Raw genomic sequence first — 22,548 nt, forward strand, 5'->3', positions numbered from 1 at the left:
ACGTTTTTGATGGGGGCTCCGTGTGACTCCCCTTCACAGTTATACCCTCAAAACTATGTTTTGGTTGCTATCACTTCTGCTAGAAGGGTCTGTAAGTGAGAGACTGTAGGAAAGTAGCCTCTTTCTAGCATGGTTATCCCCACTTTTGGCCTGTTTGTCAGTGTGTTTGACTGTGTTCACTGGGATCCTGCTAACCAGGACCCCAGTGCTCTCTCCTTTAAACTTGGTTGCTTGTATCATTTTTCACCCCACATTTGACATACTGGTACCCCCATGTAGGACCCTGGTATACGGTTCATAGGTACCCGGGGCATTAGGGTACCAGGGGATCGCTATGGGCTGCAGCAGTTATTATGCCACCCATAGGGAGCCCATGCGTAGAGTTCTGCAGGACTGCCATTGTAATTTGTGTGAAACGGGTGCATGCACCTGTTTTCACTACAGGTCACTGCACCGGGTCACTATAAGTCACCCCTATGGTAGGCCCTCCTAGCCCAGAGGACAGGGTGCAGGTACCAGTGTGTGAGGGCACACCTGCACTAGTGGAGGTGCCCCACAAACTCCAGGCCCATTTTCCTGGACTTTGTAAGTGCGGGGACGCCATTTAACACGTGAACTGTACTTAGGTCACTACCCATATCCAGCTACATAATGGGAACTCCGTACCTGAGCATGTTTGATATCAAACATGTTAGAATCATACCCCAATACTATTGCATATTTTGGAAGTATGATTCAGTACTCTCTTGGGGCTCCTTAGAGGACCCCTAGCATTGCTACCACCAGTCTTACAGGGTTCTCCGGGCAGCCCAGCTGCTGCCACCCCTCAGACAAGTTTCTGCCCTCCTTCTGCGTGATCTGATCAAGCCCAGGAAGACAGAACAAAGGATTTCCTTTGGGAGAGGGAGTTAACACCCTCTCCCTTTGGAAATAGGTGTGACTGGCTTGGGAGGGTTGCCTCCCCAAGCCACTGGTTTTCTTTGAAGGGCACATTTGGTGCCCTCCTTGCATAAACCAGTCCGCACCAGTTCAGGGACTCCCAGTCCCTGCTCTGGTGCGAAAACTGGACAATGGAAGGGGGTGGTGCTCAGAGATCCTCCAGAGGGTCCTTGGTTGTTTTCAAGGTTGGCTGGGAACTCTGGGAGCATCTGAGTGGCCAGGCAGGTGACGTCGGAGCCCCCTCCTGATAGGTGACCAATCCCCCTTCAGGGCTATTTAGGGTCTCCCTCTTGGGTGAGTCCTCAGATTCAGCGTGCATGACTCCAGCAGGATTCCTCAGCAACTGCCACTTCAACTTCTGGCCACTGGAACTGCGACTGGACCCTCCAGGAACAGACAACACAGCAAACAACGAAGAAGACTCCTCTGCAACTTTGTTTCCACGTCTGCTGACAGCTTTGCAACATTTCCCTGGCTGTGCATCCTCAGAAGACAGCAACTCTTCAGCCTGCACAAGAAGAAATCTCCCTAGGAGTGAAGGAGTCACTCCATTGCAACCGCAGGCACCTACAGCAAGCGACAACCGGCTACATGAATCTCCCCTCATCTTGAGCTGCGTGGATTCTGCATCATGGGTGGTGGTCCAGAGAAGTACTCTTGGTCATTTCTGCCAGCTATCCAACTTTGTTGGAGGTAAGCCTTTGCCTTCCCACACAGGACAGTACCCCTGTGCACTGCGTCTCTTGCAGCTGCCAAGGCTTGTTGCATCTCCTACAAGGAATCTTCAGATGACGTGTAGGTCCAGCCCCTAGGTCTTCTTCCTGCAAAGCACAGCCTCCTGCGTAGATCTCCGGCGGCTTAGGATCCTATTTTGTAGTGCTGCATGGGCCTCTTCTGTGACTCCTGTGTCCCCGTCCTGTGGGTGCTGCCTCTGCGATGCTCCACTGTGACTCTTGGACTTGATCCTCTCTCTCCACAGGTCTTCTTTCTTCAGGAATCACCTCTGGTTTTCTTGCAGTTTTGTCTGAATGTCTTCTTTTTTTCCTCCTTTTTGATTGGTTTGGGGAAAATTGAGTGATTTACTCCTGTTTTCCTGGTCACTGGGGGGTACTGTGTTACTTACCTCTGTGGTTTTCTAGTACTCCCAGCTCCCCTCTACACATTCTACTTACCTAGGTCTCCTGTGTTCGCATTCCATTTTTTTTTTTTAATATATGGTTTGTGCCACCCTCTAGGGTCACTATTGGTTATTGCTATATGCACAGTTTTCTAACCTTTTTTATGGCCATTTCTGATTACTAGTGTGTATATATTTAGTGTATTACTTACCTCCTATTGGAGAGTTGCCTTTGTAACAATTTGTGGCATTGTGTTCCAAAAAATGAAGTACCTTTATTTTTGTACAACTGAGTGTTTTTTTTTCATGTGTGTAAGTGTTGTGTGACTGCAGTGGTATTGCATGAGCTATGCATGTTTCCTAGATAAGCCTTGGCTGCTCATCCACAGCTGCTTCTAGGCACTGCCTACACTTCACTAAAAGGGGATACCTGGACCTGGTATAAGGTGTAAGTACCTTGGGTGCCCACCACAAACCAGGCCAGCTTCCTACAGAGGCCCAACCCTTTCGCCCTCCTCCCCTTCTATACCAACTTTCCAAATAAGTTGCTGTTGCTAACCAAGGCAGTTTCTCTGTAAGGTGGTTGCTCCCTTCCATCTTGCCCAATCGATCACTTCCAACCTTCTACCCTCCACATCATCCTAAGAAAGAGGATGTGTGGTTGCATTGACTGGATCCACAGCAGGCAGTTCATTACTACATAGACCACACATAGGAATTTTGTTGGATGACCATTTTTTTTGTCTGCTACTGTGGTGTCAGAAAAAGTAAGGTGGTACAGGAGAGGACTCTGTATATGTGGTTTAACCTCTGCATCAAGGTCTGATATGCCTTAGAAAGAGACTCCTGCAGTAATTGGAGCCCATTCGACTGGGGCTTAATTAACTTCTTCTGCACTTGCTTGAAGCATTCTGATTGCAGAAATCTGCAAGTCTGCAATGTGGGGTTCCTTGCACACTTTTGCAAAACATTGCTGCCTGGATTCAGAGGTGAGTAGGGACAAACACGTTGCCAGGTCTGTCTTGCAGGGTTTGTCTAACAATCCATCAGCTCCTGCTGGTCAGGTCATTGCTTTGAAATCTGTTCTACAGTTGAGAAATCTAAAGGTAGAAGTATTCATCAGAAGAAAAAGTTACTTACCTGCATTAACTATCTTTCTGATGGATACTCTGTCTGCCTGCAGCTTCATCACCAACCCGCTGCCTCCCTGTTTGATGGATATATTCCCATCTTGCATTTTTGCTGTACTTCAGTCCTTCATCAATGTCAGTCGGTCCTCTCTCCTCAACAGCTTTGATAAAATGGAGGGAAGCTGACATCAATGCGCCGGGGTGGTGCTTTATTGCCTCAGTGATGTCGCTGACTGAGTCCAGCACACTCTTATGGCGACCTTGTTGCTTTGAAGTTTTCCAGATCCAGTCTGACACCTGTAGATTGTTCTACAGGTGAAGAATCGACCTGAATATAGAGTATCCAATAGAAAGATTTTTGTTCGTCCCCCTAGAATTATTTTTCTTTCGTCTTGTACTGAGCAGTCCCTCAGGAAGGTCTAGGTCACACGGCAAACTTGCATGAAAATTCACAGTAGCGAAGAACTCTTTAAATTGATAGCCAGTTGTGTGAAATTGTTTGTTTCACAGTGCTGGTTGTCTGCTTGGGAAACAGAAACTTGTTTACATTGTAATGCAGGGAAGTAGGCCGCATTCTTGAGGAGGGCAGGCAGTTGAGGTCTCAGTTTTAAGAGCGGCTTAAAATGAGAGCTGGTGGTTGTTGGTTCAGGTAGATGTGAGAACAGGGGCGTAACGAAACTGGAGGTGTCTCTCCCCTCAAAGAACATGGAGGGACCCCACTCTGGACTCACTCAGGATAGGTGCTGTGCTGAGGTGGGGGGGGGGGGGCGCTCAGGAGCCTTTGTTATGCTAGTGTGTGGGAATGGTCGTACAAGATGATCCCATTCAGAGTGGGAGTCAGATGTCGAAGTAATTGGATGGAAGATAATCTTTGACAGAGAAGAAGTGGTCCTGTGTCTCTTCCTATATCCCTTTTTAAAGGTTATCTCTGTACTCCAGGAGGGTTCTGTCTGAATAAAGAGATGCTTGAGCTGTTAGGGTGACTGCTTTCTACTTTAACCTGTAAAGTGATGCTGTGACCATCTGCAAAACCGGAGTGGGATGCAAAAGCGACACAGGGCTGGGAGTTGTATTTATTTTTAGAGGGTGGAGGTTAGGATGGCAAGAGTACGTTCTTTACGTTAAAAGACACTTCCTCGTTGAGGGTGATAAGGTTCCTTGTGCTTGCTGTCTTCGGCCTGGGGGCTAACGTAGTTTTGCTCTGCTTGAAGGGTTTCCATTTGAGGAAAATCCCCAGGCCTTGCTTTCTTTGAGCCCATTTGAATTAAAGAACTGTATCCACATTGCAACATTAACAATATATTCCTATACAAAATCCCTGCTCTTGAGTCTGTGAGTGGAGGGTGAGAGGCTATTGGGAAGTTTTGTACCCCCACCTTGGTACTGTGTGGGCGGATAGAAAACGTGGATGTTAAGGTAAAGACCCACCCTTGCCTGTGTGAAAAGAAGAAAAGGTGACTGGGCACGTGGTGGACGTTTTTCATTTGGTATTTCCGAAGGAGGGGTGGAATCTATATCCTCGCTCTGGTTCCTGTGATCAGTAGCTACCATTGACCTATGCTGTGAATGAATTGCTTTTAAGAAAAATCCTATAATGGAGTGAGAAGTAGTTGGGGAGCATTAGAAGTCTTACTTTTATTACCTTACTTTTCTGAAACAAGTTTTAAAACGAGCTCAAGCTAAACTATATAATGTGAAGTGAAAACGTTATTCATTCATTCTAGTTATTTAAATGATGTTATCAGTTCCCTTCTTATTTAAGAACAAACTCAACAGATCTTCTAGAGAGCTTCGAATGTACAAGTGAAGCGGTTTATCTGTGCTAAATTAAAGACGTTTTCTTATTCTGCCACTTACTTCTGTTCTCTTTATTGCCTCTCTCCCCTCCTAGTTAATGCTGATGGCTGTTTTGAATTGCCTGTTTGACTCCCTGAGCCAGATGCTAAGGTATGACATTTTTGCGTTTGAAACAACTACATGTTGACTGCCCAGCCTGCCCCCGGCATCTTTAGTGGTGGATGGATGCTGATCAGGAGACTTCACAATTGGAAGGGCAAGGCGAGGATTACATGACTCTGAATTGTTTGTTGTTCAATACGTGTTGGAAAAAATTTGGTGAATTAAGTGTAACCAGGCATGGTCCGTCCACAACCAACGTGTGGGCGGCATGCATGTTACATTTTGTGGAGTCATGGAATTTACCCTGAAAGAGTGCAGTGGTAGAGCTCCACTATAAGCAACATTTGTACAGTTACTCAACATAGATCATAGTTTGTTATCTGCTATCAAACAGAATTTAAAGTAGAATATCTACACACCACCATTTCTCAACCAGTCATTGCCATTTGGATGGCAATCTGTGCCCTTCCACTCTGGTAGGAAATACAATAGTTAACTTAGCCTCCACAATTATAAACTATCTGAATCGCTAGGCTGCTGCAACTGTAAAAGCTACATTATACACCAAAAGCTATATTATATGAGGCCATCAGTGCAGTGCCTGACCATTGCTATAGAAAAGGCAATAAGGTAAAGCTGAAATCGAACATGCAATACTGCCTCCCTCTTGAACGTATTATAGTAAAAAAAAAAAAGGGTAAAGTGCACTGGCCTTATCTATGTAATAAGAATGGCAAGGGCTGCAGTACCCATTCACTGTAATAGAATCAGCAATTTCTCCCTCATTTGATGCTTCATAGATGTGGTTTGAGGTCCGCTCAACTCCGTCTCCCAGTGTCACCCTCCCTGTGTTCATGCTGTATATTCTCTCTTGAGTTACTGTAATGCTTTGTTGCATAGCCCCATACTGATGGGATATGCCTGCTCTTTGTAAGGTAGAACACAATAACAAAAATAGTCTATTTCGTGAAGAAAATTGAAGTCTGGACCTTTCCTTGGCGCTACCAGTGCACAAGGCCCCTCGCATACTTTGTGCAGGTCAGCCTTGCCACTTTGAGCACTTTGAAAACGTTTGCAGCGTCCTTGCGTTTATCTTTTCTTTTTTGGTGTTGAGGTCATTGGGGTGAATTTCATTCCCACTGATGATTCCTTGCTCCCATAACATCCAACAGGCTTAGATTAACACAGCTTGGGTTCATAACATGTTTACAAGGCTGAACCTCACAAGTACTTTGAGTGATTGTGGCCGACCGTCCCGTGTCTTTGTGCATTTCTAGTGCGAGAGCTATTACAAATTGGTCCTGAAGTAGCCTGATTTCTGGGATTTTAAGTTAGGGAATGTTCTGTCTTCAATCAGGTCTTTGTCCGAGTGCAGTAGGAGGTAAATTAGGAGGAGGAACGGGTTCCTAGGGATCTTTTTTTCTTCAGTGAGACTTTCCTAGATGTCTAGAGGGGCCAACAATCTCGCTTAGTTAGAGAGATACACAAGAGGTTGTTCACATGTGATTGCTTAGAGGTACACTACAAGTGATTTCAGTTACATGGAACCTGCGGTAAGAGACTTCCCCTGCACTGGTTGTGTTTACATTGGGGTTAGAGCTCTATTTCATGTGTTCACTAAGCGTCACCCCTCCTCCCTTCAGACGCACTACAATGGTAAGAGCGACTGCACTTACCGATCCTAAGCAAGAGCACTACATCACCCCTGACCAGGGACGAGGCGACTGGACGCTCTGGGGGACTGAAACCCTTCATCCTTTGTTTTTTTTTGGTTGTCTCGATTGTAACTCCGGCTCCTTTGCCAGATGTGCGTCCCATTGTTACTATGATGCGTCATTGAGCCACATTTTGCAAACATATTTTAATCCTTTAGAGTACTAGTATCCTATTCTAGACCCGTTGAGCTCCTCCAATCCATTTGGTAAAAAACTGTTTGTTGAAGGGGTCTCTGGGTTTCGCTCAGTATTAAGACTACAGATTCCAAGTGCGAAAGGAACTTTGTTTGAGACAGAATGGAAAAGGACCTCTTTGCACATTATTCATTTCAAGTCCTGTTCCTACTCCTTCAGCCACCTCCATCATCTAGCCCTGGGTACTGGGTATGACCTTAAGCCCATGCTCCCAAAGCCCACTTCACACAGCCTTTGGTTATGCCCTGCTGCCACCCTTTATGCCCCCAGAACTGCAGTTGGAGGGCATGGCTCAGCCCTTTGCCTTTGGAACACAGTTTTAGGCATTGCTTGTGCACCTGTGCAGTGTTCAGCCTACGCCATGCCCTGTGCCTGCTCACTGTCATTTGTCATGCACAACAGAACTTTAGAGTGCAATGCGCCATACCTAAGCCGACATTGCCATGCACAACAGGCTCTAACCTCATAGTGGGTCCACAGGCTGTTTTGCGATGTCTCCCTTTGTTCATCACAGACAACATCACTGGGTCCTTTCTTTTCTACTTTCTTTTTTTTTTTTTTTTTTTAAATATTAACGTGCCTGAGAGAGCTGCGTGGCTACATAATGGAAGCTGTATCTTTTTTAAGTGGAGCATAGCAGCGCACAAGCGCTGCTTTTCCGACGTGTTGGTATGTATCTGGAGTTTTAACCACGCCCACCGCACACCCATCACTACCACGCGTTCATGGGCTTGCCTTTCAAAAATCCTTTGTTATCATTGGTAAATGCTTTACGTTTGTCCCTCCTAGGCATCGACCCTGTTACATGGATAATTGCACTTTTTCCGATAACTTTGACTGCAAGCAAACTTCTTTTTCCTTTTGTGTCTCTTTCGCGCACACGCTCATGGTGGCTGTGGCACTTTGAATGGGCTCACTTATATCACCTGCTTTACTTTTCATCTTCAGATTGTTTGGCAAGAAAAGGCCAGTTGGGAATTTACAACGCTAATAGTTCTAACTCTTGCAAACGCGAGACCCATTGCATTGCAAATGCTTGTTTCCACCTACAGTACCTGAGTGGCTCTTTGGAATTCACTGATAGTTTTTAAACAATGGATCCCAGCAATATCGTTTTTTGAAGATGGTGTCAGAATCCATTTTTGTGCCTTTCGCCACTTGCATCATTCCTAGGGTCAATAACTGCTTCCACCGCCGTCTTACGCTGAATTTCACTTTCTTTCTTACATGCCAGTGTACAGCATGCCTTCAGTTGGTGGTCATAATGTCGAGGGATCTTATGTACTGAGCCATGAACAAAGCAGCAAGAACTGGGATTTGTTTTCCTTTTGTAAGGCAGTATCGGACTCTCTGTAATTCTCCTCATCATCACTGGTGTGAGTGGGTGCTCTTCTAAACTTTTTGATCCCATAAGTTTGTATTTCTGCGCAATGGTATCATGTAATGGCGGCTGGAACGATATTTTGCAGTAGCAACCACCCGATCAGTTTGTCCAGAGATTCACGATCTCAAAGAATACTGTAATAGTTGGTGGTGGGGAAAATGTGGTCAGCCCAGCCTATGACTATTTTTCAATATTTTACTATCTTGTAAACAAATAATTTGCTCTTTAATGGGTAAGTTATACATAATGTTAACTGTCTGCTTCCTAACCGGCACATTTGTGTAGCACACACCTCTTAAAAAGTATTGAAATCTTTTATTCCAAACCACATGTAAGGGCCTATTCGTACTAAACTTCTCCTTTTGGCAGGTTTGGTGTAATTTGGTTTCTCAGATAAAAGTAAACCCACTTCGCCCAGCACCTATGCCCCAGGGCCTGCTGTGCACTACCACTGGCCTTTCTCAGCGGGCTCTGAGAGCAGTGTGTGGTCCCTGGCTACAGCTTGCACTCTTATCTCATGACACTAATATTTGGCCACATTATATCTCCCTGCCCCCTACCCACAAAATCATGTATTGCAAGATGTGGGGGCAGGGCTTGACCTTGAACCTACTGCTCGAGGCTCCTGTGCCCACAGAACCCAAAGCACATGTACTGGGCTCAGAGTGTGACCTCCACAAGCGCCAAGTGCCCCAATTTATAGGACTATAAATAATGAGATCTTGCTGCAAAGGTCGTGAATTAGGCCACACACTGCAACTAGCCGCCATGTTGCAAGTGGCCTTAATTTGCCACCTTACTGTAATGGAAGCTGCAGGGATAAGGTCGACCGTCTCAGTAGTTCACTATGCCAACTTCTTAAGAAATTAAGTTTGCAAATTGAATTAACAAAAGCTACTAGGAAACAACAGAAGAATACTGTATTTTTACAACAAACGGGCATCAATGAACAGGACACCACCTTGAAGACGAGAAAAGCTGAAGCTATTAGGAAAAGACATCTGTCGAAGTGAAAACAAGCAAAATATGAATAACAGTACAAAATATAGAAAAGGCAAATAACATACATCAAACAAACTTGGCTCAATCGGAAGTTTGGACTACCTGTTGCCTTACACCCAGGATTAATGTTTTGGGTTCAGGGCAACAATTTTTTGTTTATTTGGTCCACTATACTGGACAAGCATGTCCAACTCCTTGCAGCACAAGTCCTTGTACAAGCACCACAGTATGGATATGTGAACGAGGTCTATGCCACTAAGGCACGTATATATATATATTTTTTTTGTAATCCATTTGTATGTTATTTAAACCTCTCTGCTGGAATCAATATTGCAAAGCCTTCACTGTTCTGTTGGGCGCTGTAAGAAACCGTGTGAGCTTGGCTTGCGTTATTGACTCTGGTGCCAGTATAAAAAGGGATGAACACATTTGCAAAACATAACAATTTGAGGCTATTTATAATGCTTACTGAGTGCATCTTGATTAAATGCAAATATAGGCACAAGCATGAAAGAAAGTTTGGTCATTGTTTGCTTTAAAAATAAACTAAAAATAATTGAAACTTGAAAAATAACTTTTATCCAATGATGATGCAATTTTAAATTCCGTTTCTGTGAGGAAAAAATTACTAAATTACGCATGCCAATATTTTTTAAAAGAGACGGAGAATCAGTGTAATACATTATAGGTAACATGATAGTAAGGTAGGTGTCCGATTCTTAAAGAAGGACACAAATGTTCACTCACAGTTGTCCTTTCATGTTTCCTTTTATTGGTGCAAGTTTATGATTTTTAGGAACTGACGAGTTTCTATAGCTAGGTCTCGAAGCTATACTAGCAAATGGCTACGAATTCCCCTTTCACATGGCATACATAAAAGTGTATATTTTCTCTTAGGACATCGGCTCAGCGATTCGAAATTGTTTCCCTACACCCCTTTTTTCGTACCCTTCTAAAACTTTTATTTCTGCCCTTGTTAGAAATAAATTTCCAACCTTTTCCAGCATAATGTTTTATGTTTGTAGGTGTGCAGTCTCTGGGCGTTTCAGTTGTGGAACTGAACTACCATTTCTGATGGATACAACTACCTGTGGATTCCTCACCTGATGAATACTCCCATGGCGCCAGCATTTGACGGAAATCTTCTTACTAGTCTCTGCACGTCGACGAGGACGTCACTCTAACCCACGCGATGCCGTCTGACGTCATACAGGCAATAAGAAGTCCTCGCCGACGTGCCGATGACAGTTCCCTTTTTTCCGTGCATTCGAAACGGTTATCTTCGAGGGAGTTACTGTTACCTTCGTGGTTACAGTGTATTGTCTGCTGCGTAGTCTTCTCTGCGGTAACAATGTCTCAGAGGAAGTCGGGTTTCAAGCCCTGTCGAGAGTGTGGGGGCAAGATGTCAGTTACAGATCCTCACTCCGACTGTCTATGGTGTTTGAGCTCCGACCACGACGTCTCGACTTGCGATTCATGTCAACACATGAATCCGAAGGCCCTCAAAGAGCGCGAGGCCAAGTTATTCATGGCAAAGTCAAAGAAGAAGGAGAAACATCATAAGAAGTCTTCTTCGCCAAGGTCTCACCGGCGTCATCGAGACTCCCGGCGCCGTAGAGACTCACGACGTCACTCCAGCAAGGAGTCTCGTTCGAGGTCACCTTCGGCTCGGCGTCGGAGGACTTGGGAGGTCAGCCCCACGGTCACGCCGCATCCATCGACGCCGTTGCCCTCTCCGGCGTCACCGACTTCACCTGGTCAGGCGTCAGTGATTGAGGTGGTGCAGCCTCTTGTGTTTTCTCCGGCGTCGCAGACGTCGAGGCCGGCGTCGGGGTCGCCCTCGATCCAGGCACCCCAGTATCCGGCTTTTCCCACTCCTGGAGCCGATAGTACCGCGTTTCTTAATGCGATGTATACCATCTTTCAGCAGATGGCTCCAGGAGCTGCTCCGGCTGGTCCTTCGGGGCCCTTGGCCTTTTCGTTGGGTGATCCTGCGCCTCTTCGGCCGGCACCCTTTATGCCCTTTCTCCCTTTTGGGAATGTGGGCTCAGCGCCGGTGCCGGCGTCGGTGGCCGCTCCGGTGGCTTCGGATGTTTCGGCCCCGGAGGTTGCCCCTCCGTCGAAGTCAGGATTTTGCCCTGTGACTCCGGTTGGTCCATCGGCTCCAAGACCTCGTCCTCCGGCTCCTGCCTCGGCGCCGAAGCTGCCTGTGGCGCCGGACGCGGCGTCAGATGCTTCTGGAGATCGGCGCCGTTCTTCGACGTCGGCGGAGGCCATGTCGACTCCGCGTATCGAGGAGAGACTTCATTCGAGGAGGCGTGCTCTCCGTCTTTTAGAAGAGCAAGAGTACCAGCGAGTCCTAGAGGAGGGAGAGATTGAGGACTCTGGAGACGGACTGCATGGTCTGGATACAGCCAGTGGGCTGGACACTTCCCCTGAGTGGGACCTTTCATCTCCAGGGGAATATACGGAGGAGGCTGCTTCCTTTCATGCTGTGGTGAGGAAGGCAGCGAGCTTTTTGGACCTGCCTTTGCCGGTGGCAGAGGCAAAGCAGAATTTGCTGACAGAGGTATTGCATCCGGCCTCTGCTGCAGCTGAGCCTCTCTTGCCATTTAATGAGGCTTTGCTGGATCCGGTGTTGGAGGTGTGGAAGAAGCCGGTGTCTTCCTCGGCCGTTCATAGGGCTGTGGCCAGGAGGTATCGAGCTGCACCATCTGACCCTGGCTTTCTCTCTAGACACCCTACGCCGGAGAGCTTGGTGGTGCAAGCCTCCTGTTCCTCAAAGTCAGCGCCTGGTTCCTTCCCGACGGTGCCTGGAGACAGAGACTCCAAAAAACTGGATGCGCAGTCCAAGAAAATATTTTCGTCATGCAGTTTGGCGTTGAAGGCCACCAACGCCACGTGCATTCTGGGGAGGTACATCCATGCGCTGATGGATGATATTTCGTCTTCATTCACGGAGCTTCCCCAGGGTCTTTTGGATGTGGTCTCGGACGCCCAGGCTCCCGCGACCCAGATTATCCAGTCTGGGCTGGACACGACCGACTCGGTGGCCAGGGCGATGGGCACGACTGTGGTGGCAAGAAGACAGGCCTGGCTCCGAAACTCAGGGTTCTCTGCGGATGTGCAGTCGACCCTACTGGACCTCCCGTTTGATGGGGACAGACTGTTTGGAGCCAAGGCAGATTCAGCCTTGGAACGATTTAAGGAGAGCAGAGCCACAGCCAAATCGTTAGGACTGCAAGCTCCTTCTTCCTCTGCCTCTTCTAGAATTTTCAGGAGGTTTCGGGGATTTGGGCGTGGCTCTTATTCCTCTTCCTTTCGGGGGAGGTTCCAGCAACCCGCCTCTTCCCTCCCCTATAGGTCATTTAGAGGGAGGGAGGGGGAGGGGTGGGGTCCGTACCAGAGGAGCCTCTCAACAGCACTCTGCCTCTTCCTCGTCCTCTGGAGGGGTGCAGCAGGGGAAGCAGCCTTAGGCTTCCACCGTTTCCCACTCACTCCTCTCCTGTAGGGGGAAGATTACAGCGTTTTCTCCACAAGTGGAAGTCTATCACAACGGACACTTGGGTTCTCGGCATTGTGGGAAAAGGCTACGCCCTTCCCTTTCGGGAGTTCCCGCCCCTCATCCCGCCCCGCCCATCTTATTGTTCAGAAGAACACCTCCTGTTGCTAGAACAGGAGGTTCAAGTCCTCCTTTCAAAGGGCGCGGTAGAGTTGGTCCCAGAGCAGGAAAAGGGTCGAGGTTGTTACTCAAGATACTTCCTGATTCCCAAAAAGGATGGTCAGTTGAGACCAATCCTGGATCTGAGGATCTTGAATTGGTTCCTCAAACAGGAAAAGTTCAAGATGCTGACCCTAGCACAGGTGCTTTTGGCGTTGAACAAGGAAGATTGGATGGTGTCTGTCGACTTGCAGGATGCTTACTTTCATATCCCGATACTCAAGTCGCACAGGAAGTATCTCCGGTTTGTGGTAGGGTCGCAGCACTATCAGTTTGCGGTCCTCCCGTTTGGTCTTACTTCAGCACCTCGAGTCTTCACAAAGGTGATGTCAGTGGTTGCGGCGGAGCTCAGAAGGAAGGGGATAGCAGTATTCCCTTACTTGGACGACTGGTTGATCAAAGCCAAGTCCCCGGAGCTTGTGTCGCATCATCTGCAGTCAACAACCCAGTTGTTGTTCGACCTGGGCTTTTCGGTGAACGTGCCCAAATCTCACCTGGAGCCCTCTCAGCGCCTCCTGTTCATAGGGGCAGTACTGGATACAACATTGAGTCGAGCCTTTCCTCCGCCTCAGCGGATTCAAGATATTCAGGAATTGGTTCCAATGTTTCGAAATGGAGCGGTAGTTCCAGTCCTCAAGGTCCTTCGTCTGCTCGGTCTGTTCGCCTCCTGCATTCTGTTGGTCACGCATGCTCGCTGGCACATGAGGGCTCTTCAGTGGTGCCTCCGAAGGCAGTGGTCTCAACACAAGGGAGATTTAGAAGGTACTGTCAAGATCTCCAGAGATGCTGCTGTGGAATTGAAGTGGTGGATTGCGGGCAACAATCTTTCACAGGGGAAGCCGTTCGCGCAGTCGCCACCAGTGGCCACGGTAATAACGGATGCCTCCACCCTAGGATGGGGAGCTCATCTGGGGGATCTGGAGATCAAAGGGCTTTGGTCTCCAGAGGAACAGGTGTTTCATATCAATCTGTTGGAGTTACGGGCTGTACGTTTGGCTCTCAAGGCCTTCCTCCCATCCCTTCGTGGTCAGTCGGTACAGGTCCTGACGGACAATACTACCACGATGTGGGGGGCATAAACAAACAGGGAGGAGTAGGGTCGTACCTTCTCTGCAGAGAAGCTCTTCGGCTATGGTCCTGGGCAAAGGACCATCAGATTTGCTTGGTGGCAAATCATCTGGCCGGGGTCTTGAATGTACGTGCGGACAGTCTCAGTCGCCAATTCTCGGCAGACCACGAGTGGCGTCTCCATCCAGATCAAGTCTGTTTAATCTTCCAGATGTGGGGGTTTCCTCGGATAGATCTGTTTGCCACTCGGGAGAACGCGCATTGCCCGTTATTCTGCAGCCTCCAGTATCCGATGCAGGGAGCGTTGGGGGACGCGTTTCAGATAACCTGGTGCGACCAGTTGCTTTACGCGTTTCCCCCCATACCCTTGATTCCTCGAGTGTTGAGGAAAATTCGCCAAGACCGGGCCCAAGTCATCTTAATAGCTCCGGATTGGCCAAGGAGGGTATGGTACTCCGACCTTTTCCAACTCTCACTGTGCCCTCCGCTCCGTCTCCCTCTCAGGGCAGACCTCCTCTCGCAGTCGCAGGGGCAGGTTTTACACCCCAACCTCCAGAGTCTGCACCTACATGCTTGGAGATTGAACGGGGCAACCTGAGTTCCTTCTCTCTCCCGCCTGATGTAGTGGATGTTATCTTAGCGGCCAGGCGACACTCCACTAAATCTATCTACGCTAATAGGTGGTCTAAATTTGTTATGTGGTGTGGAGAGAGACAGATTGATCCCTTACATGCTCATCTGTCACATGTTTTGTCTTTTGCACTGTCTCTAGCGCAGAAAGGTTGTGCAGTAGCTACCATTAAGGGTTATTTGTCGGCCTTGTCAGCCTTCATTTGTCTTCCAGACCAACCATCGTTATTTAAATCCCCTATTGTTCTCAGATTCTTGAAAGGTCTTCTGAATCAATATCCTCCAAAACCATTCGTTATGCCTCAATGGGATTTGTCCTTGGTCCTGACTTTCCTTATGGGGTCCCCTTTTGAGCCTATGCATTCTTGCCCCTTAAGGTATTTGGTTATTAAAACAGTATTCCTGGTAGCTATAACATCTGCAAGGAGAGTGAGTGAGTTGCAGGCCTTATCGGTTAAACCCCCTTATATAACGTTTTATGGGGATAAGGTGGTGTTGAGGACCAAGGCTGCTTTCCTTCCGAAGGTTGTTTCACCCTTCCATTTGGCTCAGACAATCACTTTGTCCACGTTTTATCCTCCGCCTCATCCTTCAAAGGAGGAAGAAAGACTACATCGCCTGGACCCAAAAAGGGCGTTGAGCTTCTATATCGACAGAATGAAGGATATCAGGCTGGAGGATCAGCTGTTTGTCGGATACGTGGGCAAGAGGAGAGGAAAGGCAGTCCACAAGAGAACACTCTCCAGGTGGGTTGTTCTTTGCATTAAAATCTGTTACTCTTTGGCAAAGAAGGATCCGCCTGAGGGCATTAGAGCTCACTCCACCAGAGCTAAGTCGGCCTCTTCGGCCTTGGCCAGGGGTGTTCCTGTGGTTGACATCTGCAAGGCCGCAACTTGGTCGTCCCTTCACACTTTTGTGAAACATTACTGTTTGGACTCTGAGGTCAGAAGGGACGGTCATTTTGCACGGTCAGTGCTGCAGGATTTCTTGGTTTGACCATTTAGGCACCCACCGCCGGGCGTGGTACTGCTTTGGGACTCTATTCATCAGGTGAGGAATCCACAGGTAGTTGTATCCATCAGAAGAACGAGTTACTTACCTTCGGTAACGACTTTTCTGGTGGATACATTAGCTACCTGTGGATTCCTCACGGTCCCACCCGCCTCCCCGTTGCCTTTTTGGTCTCTCCAAGCAATCCTTGAGTGTGCTCCTTTTGGTATTCAAAGTTGCAATACATTTTGCATGTATGATATTTGTATATATGTGTATATTTATATATAAATCTATATATATATTGGGTATATACATGATTCGTATGTATAAATATATTTATTTGTTTAAAAAAAAAAAAAAAAAAAAGGTTATATTAAATCTACAGCTATTTTATTGCAATGTTGTGTGATTTACAATATTAAGAGATGTTGCTTTGCTCTTTCATTGCATTGGGTTATTATTATTATTCTCATGCACGTAAAAAATGTTGGTACTGTCATCGGCACGTCGGCGAGGACTTCTTATTGCCTGTATGACGTCAGACGGCGTCGCGTGGGTTAGAGTGACGTCCTCGTCGACGTGCAGAGACTAGTAAGAAGATTTCCGTCAAATGCTGGCGCCATGGGAGTATTCATCAGGTGAGGAATCCACAGGTAGCTAATGTATCCACCAGAAAAGTCATTACCGAAGGTAAGTAACTCGTTCTTCTTGGCTACGTACGCCCCTTATGTACATTTGGGACAGGAGGCAACATCTGAGCCTTTCCTTAACCCAAACCTTGATGTAACATGAACCCTGGCATAATTAGAGAGGCTGTTATTAGAGCTCTGATATGCCATAGCGTATCACCTAAATGCATGGCACTACAAGAGACACGTTGGCTCTTTTCTGGTTTTTATTTTTAAACAAGGAAGAGTAGATTTCTGAAGCATCCCATCCCTTGGGCAAGTAGATATTTAATAACATTTCAAAGCCCTGCAGAGTAAAAACAATGACACCTGAAAGAGTCCTAGCATAAAAAAGGATTGTTGGATGGGATGGAGATGGAATTCTTGAAGTACTATTATGCACATTCCTGTAGTCTATTTGCCTTACAACAGCCAATTCGGCATACTTTAACTCAGAAATTGTTGGTTTGGTCTCCAGATTACACTTAATAGTTATCCCTGCAAGAATGCCTCTAGCTTTTTGTGGAACTTAAATGTAGTAATCGCATGACTTGTGAGCCCCTCTTTAAGCCTCTGCGTTCGTGTGCATTATAATATTTATCTTGGAAAGTGGCTTTCCCCATAGATATCTCTTCACGTCGTCTCAGTGAGCTCCCAAATGCTTTCATTTCAAGAAAACAGCGGATTCAATTTTAAAGCAATAGGGTAGTCCTTCTCACTAACCCTAAATTCCTACCAAAGTTTGTCTTAACTTTTATTAACCAAATTACTGAAATACCTGTTTTTTCCCCAGAGCCAGAGTTGGTAGCGGCAAGGGCACTTCACACTCTTGATTTTTAAAGAACCCTCATCCATTATATTGACAGACCTAAGCCATTCAGAAAGTCAAATCAGCTTTTGTGAAACTTAACTAGTGGGGTGAAAGATCGGGGTTATGTAGGCGCTCAGGATCATAAATGGTATAAAATCGGGTCAAGTAAACACAAAAACCCAGAAAACAAGGGTGCCTGCACAAGGGAGCACCCCCAACCCTTATGGATTTAAACAACCCAATAAATAATGATACAAGGTACGGCACACCCAACAAAAACTTATTATGAACTTATTGTAAAATAATCATTAAAAAAACAAAGTCAAACATCAATTTTTAATACATATTTGAAAGAGTCCATTCTTATTCAGCGCTTTGAATACTTGTTCCTTATACGTATATACATTTCTCCATAGTGGTGCAAATCAAGCAGTGTTTGACAACACCTCCATAATAATACAACTCAAGCCAACACGTGTTTCGTCTTGGGAAAACTCCAATCCAATCCCAAATGACTTCTTCAGGGCTAAAATTGTAAATAAATGTATTGGGTTAATAACCAAAATACTAGAACTAAGTCTTCAAAGTTATCAATATTTGATAACATAAGTTTTTGTTGGGTGTGCCGTACCTTGTATCAAAATCAGCTTTTGTGACCTTTGCCAACTTTATAAAGGATCTGCTGTAGGAGGCTGGACTGGCTTGTAGTGAGTACCAAGGGGTACTTACACCTTGCACCAGAACCCAGGTATCCCTTATTAGTGTAGAGGGGTGTCTAGCAGCTTAGGCTGATAGAAAAGGTAGCTTAGCAGAGCAGCTTAGGCTGAACTAGGAGACGAGTGAAACTCCTACATTACCACTAGTGTCACTTGCACAATATCATAAGAAAACACAATACACAGATATACTAAAAATAAAGGTACTTTATGTTCGGTTGCATGTGTAGCTGCAGATACACATGCTGTGCATAGTCCGCCGTCTGGTGTTGGGCTCGGAGTGTTACAAGTTGTTTTTCTTCGAAGAAGTCTTTTCGAGTCACGAGACCGAGGGACTCCTCCCACCTCGGTTCCATTGCGCATGGGCGTCGACTCCATCTTAGATTGTTTTCTTTCCGCCGTCGGGTTCGGACGTTTTCCTTTTCGCTCCGTTATGCCAAAAGTATCTCAGTGAGTACCCTCAGTATGAGGATAGCAAATATACCCAAGATATATGTACACAATACCAAAATATGCAGTAATAGCAATAGAAAACAGTGCAAACAATGTATAGTCACAATAGAATGCAATGGGGGCACTTAGGGATAGGGGCAACACAAACCATATACTCTAGAAGTGGAATGCGAACCACGAATGGACCCCAAACCTATGTGACCTTGTAGAGGGTCACTGGGACTGTAAGAAAACAGTGAGGGTTAGAAAAATAGCCCACCCCAAGACCCTGAAAGGTGGGTGCAAAGTGCACCTAAGTTCCCCAAAGAGCACAGAAGTCGTGATAGGGGAATTCTGCAGGAAAGACCAACACCAGCAGTGCAACAACGATGGATTTCCAGACGAGGGTACCTGTGGAACAAGGGGACCAAGTCCAAAAGTCACGATCAAGTCTGGAGTGGGCAGATGCCCAGGAAATGCCCGCTGTGGATGCAAAGAAGCTGCCACCGGATGGTAAAAGCTGAGGATTCTGCACGAACGACAAGGGCTAGAAACTTCCCCTTTGGAGGATGGATGTCCCACGTCGTGAAGAGTCGTGCAGAAGTGTTTTCCCGCAGAAAGACCGCAAACAAGCCTTGCTAGCTGCAAGGGTCGCGGTTAGGGTTTTTGGATGCTGCTGAGGCCCAGGAGGGACCAGGATGTCACCAATTGCATCAGGGGACAGAGGGGGCGCCCAGCAAGACAAGGAGCCCTCTCAGAAGCGGGCAGCACCCGCAGAAGTGCCGGAACAGGCACTATGAAGCGGAGTGAAACGGTGCTCACCCGAAGTTGCACAAGAGAGTCCCACGCCGCCGGAGGACAACTCAGGAGGTCGTGCAATGCAGGTTAGAGTGCCGGGGACCCAGGCTTGGCTGTGCACGAAGGAAATCCTCGGTGAGTGCACAGGAGCCGGAGTAGCTGCAAAACACGCGGTTCCCAGCAATGCAGTCTGGCGTGGGGAGGCAAGGACTTACCTCCACCAAACTTGGACTGAAGAGTCACTGGACTGTGGGAGTCAAGTCAAGTCACACAGCTTTATTCGGTTACTTTCAACCATAAAAGCAAACAACCAACAATTGAGTAAAAAAGAAAAAAGTTTAGTTAAAAAAAAAGGGATAAGAATAAAATAGAATAACATATGTTCAGCCTTAAAACACATAAAATGACTTGCCATCAAAATGCACCTGACCCCCTAATATCTATCTTTTAAATTAAACATGGGGTTTTATTTCAATCTTAGGTGCATAATTAAAATTTAGCAGCTAAAACACTTTTTTCTTATGTTTTTTCTTTTTTTTTTTCCTTTTAAAATTTGTTCCTCATCATCGTTTTTCCCCAGGGAACTGATACGTATATGCCAAGCAGCTACAATATACTTGCTAACCGCACAAGATAGAGGGAGGGAAGTATCCCTCATCATGATCCTTAAGGCAGCCATGCAGTGTCTTATCCCCATATTTCTACACACAGGTCGTAACCACTTCCGTCGCGCAATCATATATGCAGGGCATATAAACATAAAATGTACAATAGATTCTGAAATATGATTATAACTAGGACAAGGATCAGATCTTGTAGTCAAACCCCGTGTACTACCATAAGATTTAAGAGGCAGGCAACCATATCTGAACTGAATGTATAAACTCTTACTTAATGGGTCAAGAATTGTATCCATGAATGGTTCCAGATATGGATACCATTTGAAATCAAAAAATTGTGAGGTCAATCTGCCGTGTGTTGAGCACAGCATATAGTTTTCCCCGACATATATCCAGTAAACAGTTTTCAAATGGTTCTTCTGATCCTTCCTTATACTTTCTGGATGGCTCCAAAACTTGCTAAGACCCAATCTATGAAACCATTTTGAGATGTGATTAAACCAAGGAATGGTAAGAACATTTTGGTCTATCTAGAATGTCTTGAATAGACTCCTTGTATGTAGATAGCTCAGGGGTAGTCCATACACGGACCCAGAAAAGCAGTGGTCGTAGGGCAATTACATCTGAGATGCGTGAAAGGCCAAGGTCCCAAAACATTGGCAGCAGTGGGGTATTACGAGGACAAGCCAAAGTTGACCTTACAAAGTTGTTTTCCCCCACTGCCAACTTGCCAGTGTTCGAGGACCCCCAGATTTCTGCCCCATAGACCGCAGCACTCTGTGCCTTAGCTCAGTAGATTTTAATGATTGTAGTAATCACTCTCTCAGAGGTAGACTTGTGAAAGCGTAGAATAGCCCCAGATCTCTGGGCCAAAAGAGCTAAACTTTTACCGATTTGGGCCCCCCAATGCAGATTGTTGCTAATTCTCACCCCCAAATAATCTATGGAGCTTACCATGCCTAGGGGGGTTCCATTATAGAAAATTGAATATCTCTTAGTGGGACCACAGCCCAGGGTCATAAGTTTAGTTTTGCTATGATTAAGTTCAAGTCCATAGTCACCACAAAACGAACTAAACTTATCCACAAGTACCTGGAGACCCATAGGAGTTCTGGAGATCAGGAGGGAATCGTCAGCAAATAGCAAGATTGGAATTTTGTGGTTATTCAAGGATGGAGCATCATTTTGGCAGTTGGTAACGACTTGCACCACCTCGTTAATAAACAATGTGAATAGAGTTGGGGCAAGAACACAGCCCTGGCGCACCTCTCTCCTAATATCTATTTTGTCAGTGAGTTCCCCCCGATTGCCCCATCTAACTTGTGCAAATGTTTTTTCATGTAACCTTTGAATTAAATGCACTAAGTTTCCTGGGATACCGATTTTGTTTAATACTCCCCATAGTTTCTCTCTTGGGACAAAGTCGAACGCAGATCTTAGATCTACAAAAGCAACATAGAGTTTTTGCTTAGATAGGGTGACATACTTCCAAAATAGTAATGACAGCCTGAAGACTTGGTCCATGGTGTTAGTTTTGGGCCGAAAGCCGGCCTGTAAGGGGGATAAAATTTGATTATCCTGAATCCAATCAGTAAGCCTATCTAAGACTTGCTTAGCAAACGTCTTCTGAAGGATATCGATAAGGCTGATTGGTCGATAATTTGCAGGTAAACCTACATCACCCTTTTTGTGAATCGGAATTATTTCTGCACCACGCCAAGAATCTGGAATAGGGCTACCAGCTGCTATGGCATTAGACAATAAATTAATGTACCATGCCCATATCTTTGGTTCTGATTTAAACAGGTCCCTTGGAATCTTATCTGGACCAGGGGCTTTAGCTGACCTCAAAGAATTAATTGCAGCTGTTTCGGCTAAGGTAAAAACAATGCTCTCAGTTGAAGTCTTGGTAACAGCCCAACACTCATCATATCCAGGGACCTCCAGAGCTTGCGGTGCAGGCAGAGCATAAATTCCAGAAAAATAGGACACCCATCTTTCGGGCTGAATATACATGCCAATGTCATCCTTACCCCTTTTCGAGCTAGAGGTCAACAGCCGCCAAAAGGAACTATCATCTTGATGTTTAACTGCTTCAAGCAGCTTCTGCCATATCTCATTATCCCAGTCTTTTTTAGCTTGTTTCAGGGCATTAGCATACCTACGTCGGGCCTCTTTAATAGCCACTTGAGTAGAGTTTTTTTACAGCCTCGTTTAAATTAGATCTTGCTCGCACACAATCCTGATTGTACCAATCCCTACGAGGGATGTCAACAGATCTCGGTTTGGAAGGGATTTCCCTATAGAAGATACCCTGTAGGGAATCCACCAATTTGTTGTGGATAGCCATAATAGGAATATCAGAGGCTTCTTGTTCCTCGTAATCTGCAAAAAGTTTTAAAAATGATGAATATATTTCCCTAATCAAGTACGGGTTGGATTCAACCTTCGGCCAACAGACCCGAGAACGTCTATGATTCAGGTAAGGGAGTGGGACGTTAGTGATCGTTGTGTGCTGGACTCTTAAAAATGCATGGTTGGTCAGTACAAGACTGTGGGAGTCACTTGGACAGAGTTGCTGAGTTCAAGGGACCTCGCTCGTCGTGCTGAGAGGAGACCCAGAGGACCGGTGATGCAGTTCTTTGGTGCCTGCGGTTGCAGGGGGAAGATTCCGTCGACCCACGGGAGATTTCTTCGGAGCTTCTAGTGC

At 46.2% G+C, this 22,548-nt stretch overlaps 1 protein-coding gene across 3 annotated transcripts in view; it reads left to right on the forward strand.

Annotated features, from left to right (window-relative positions):
• COPZ1 (COPI coat complex subunit zeta 1) overlaps positions 1-22,548 on the forward strand; it is a 156,286-nt gene that overhangs the window by 122,720 nt on the left and 11,018 nt on the right. For all 3 annotated transcript variants that reach the window (XM_069231012.1, XM_069231013.1, XM_069231011.1), the window contains one exon: positions 5,078-5,133. In XM_069231012.1, coding sequence (XP_069087113.1) covers positions 5,078-5,133 — 56 coding nt within the window. The remainder of the gene's footprint in view (positions 1-5,077; positions 5,134-22,548) is intronic.

This window comes from Pleurodeles waltl, chromosome 4_2, assembly GCF_031143425.1.
Source record: "Pleurodeles waltl isolate 20211129_DDA chromosome 4_2, aPleWal1.hap1.20221129, whole genome shotgun sequence".
NCBI lineage: Eukaryota > Metazoa > Chordata > Amphibia > Caudata > Salamandridae > Pleurodeles > Pleurodeles waltl.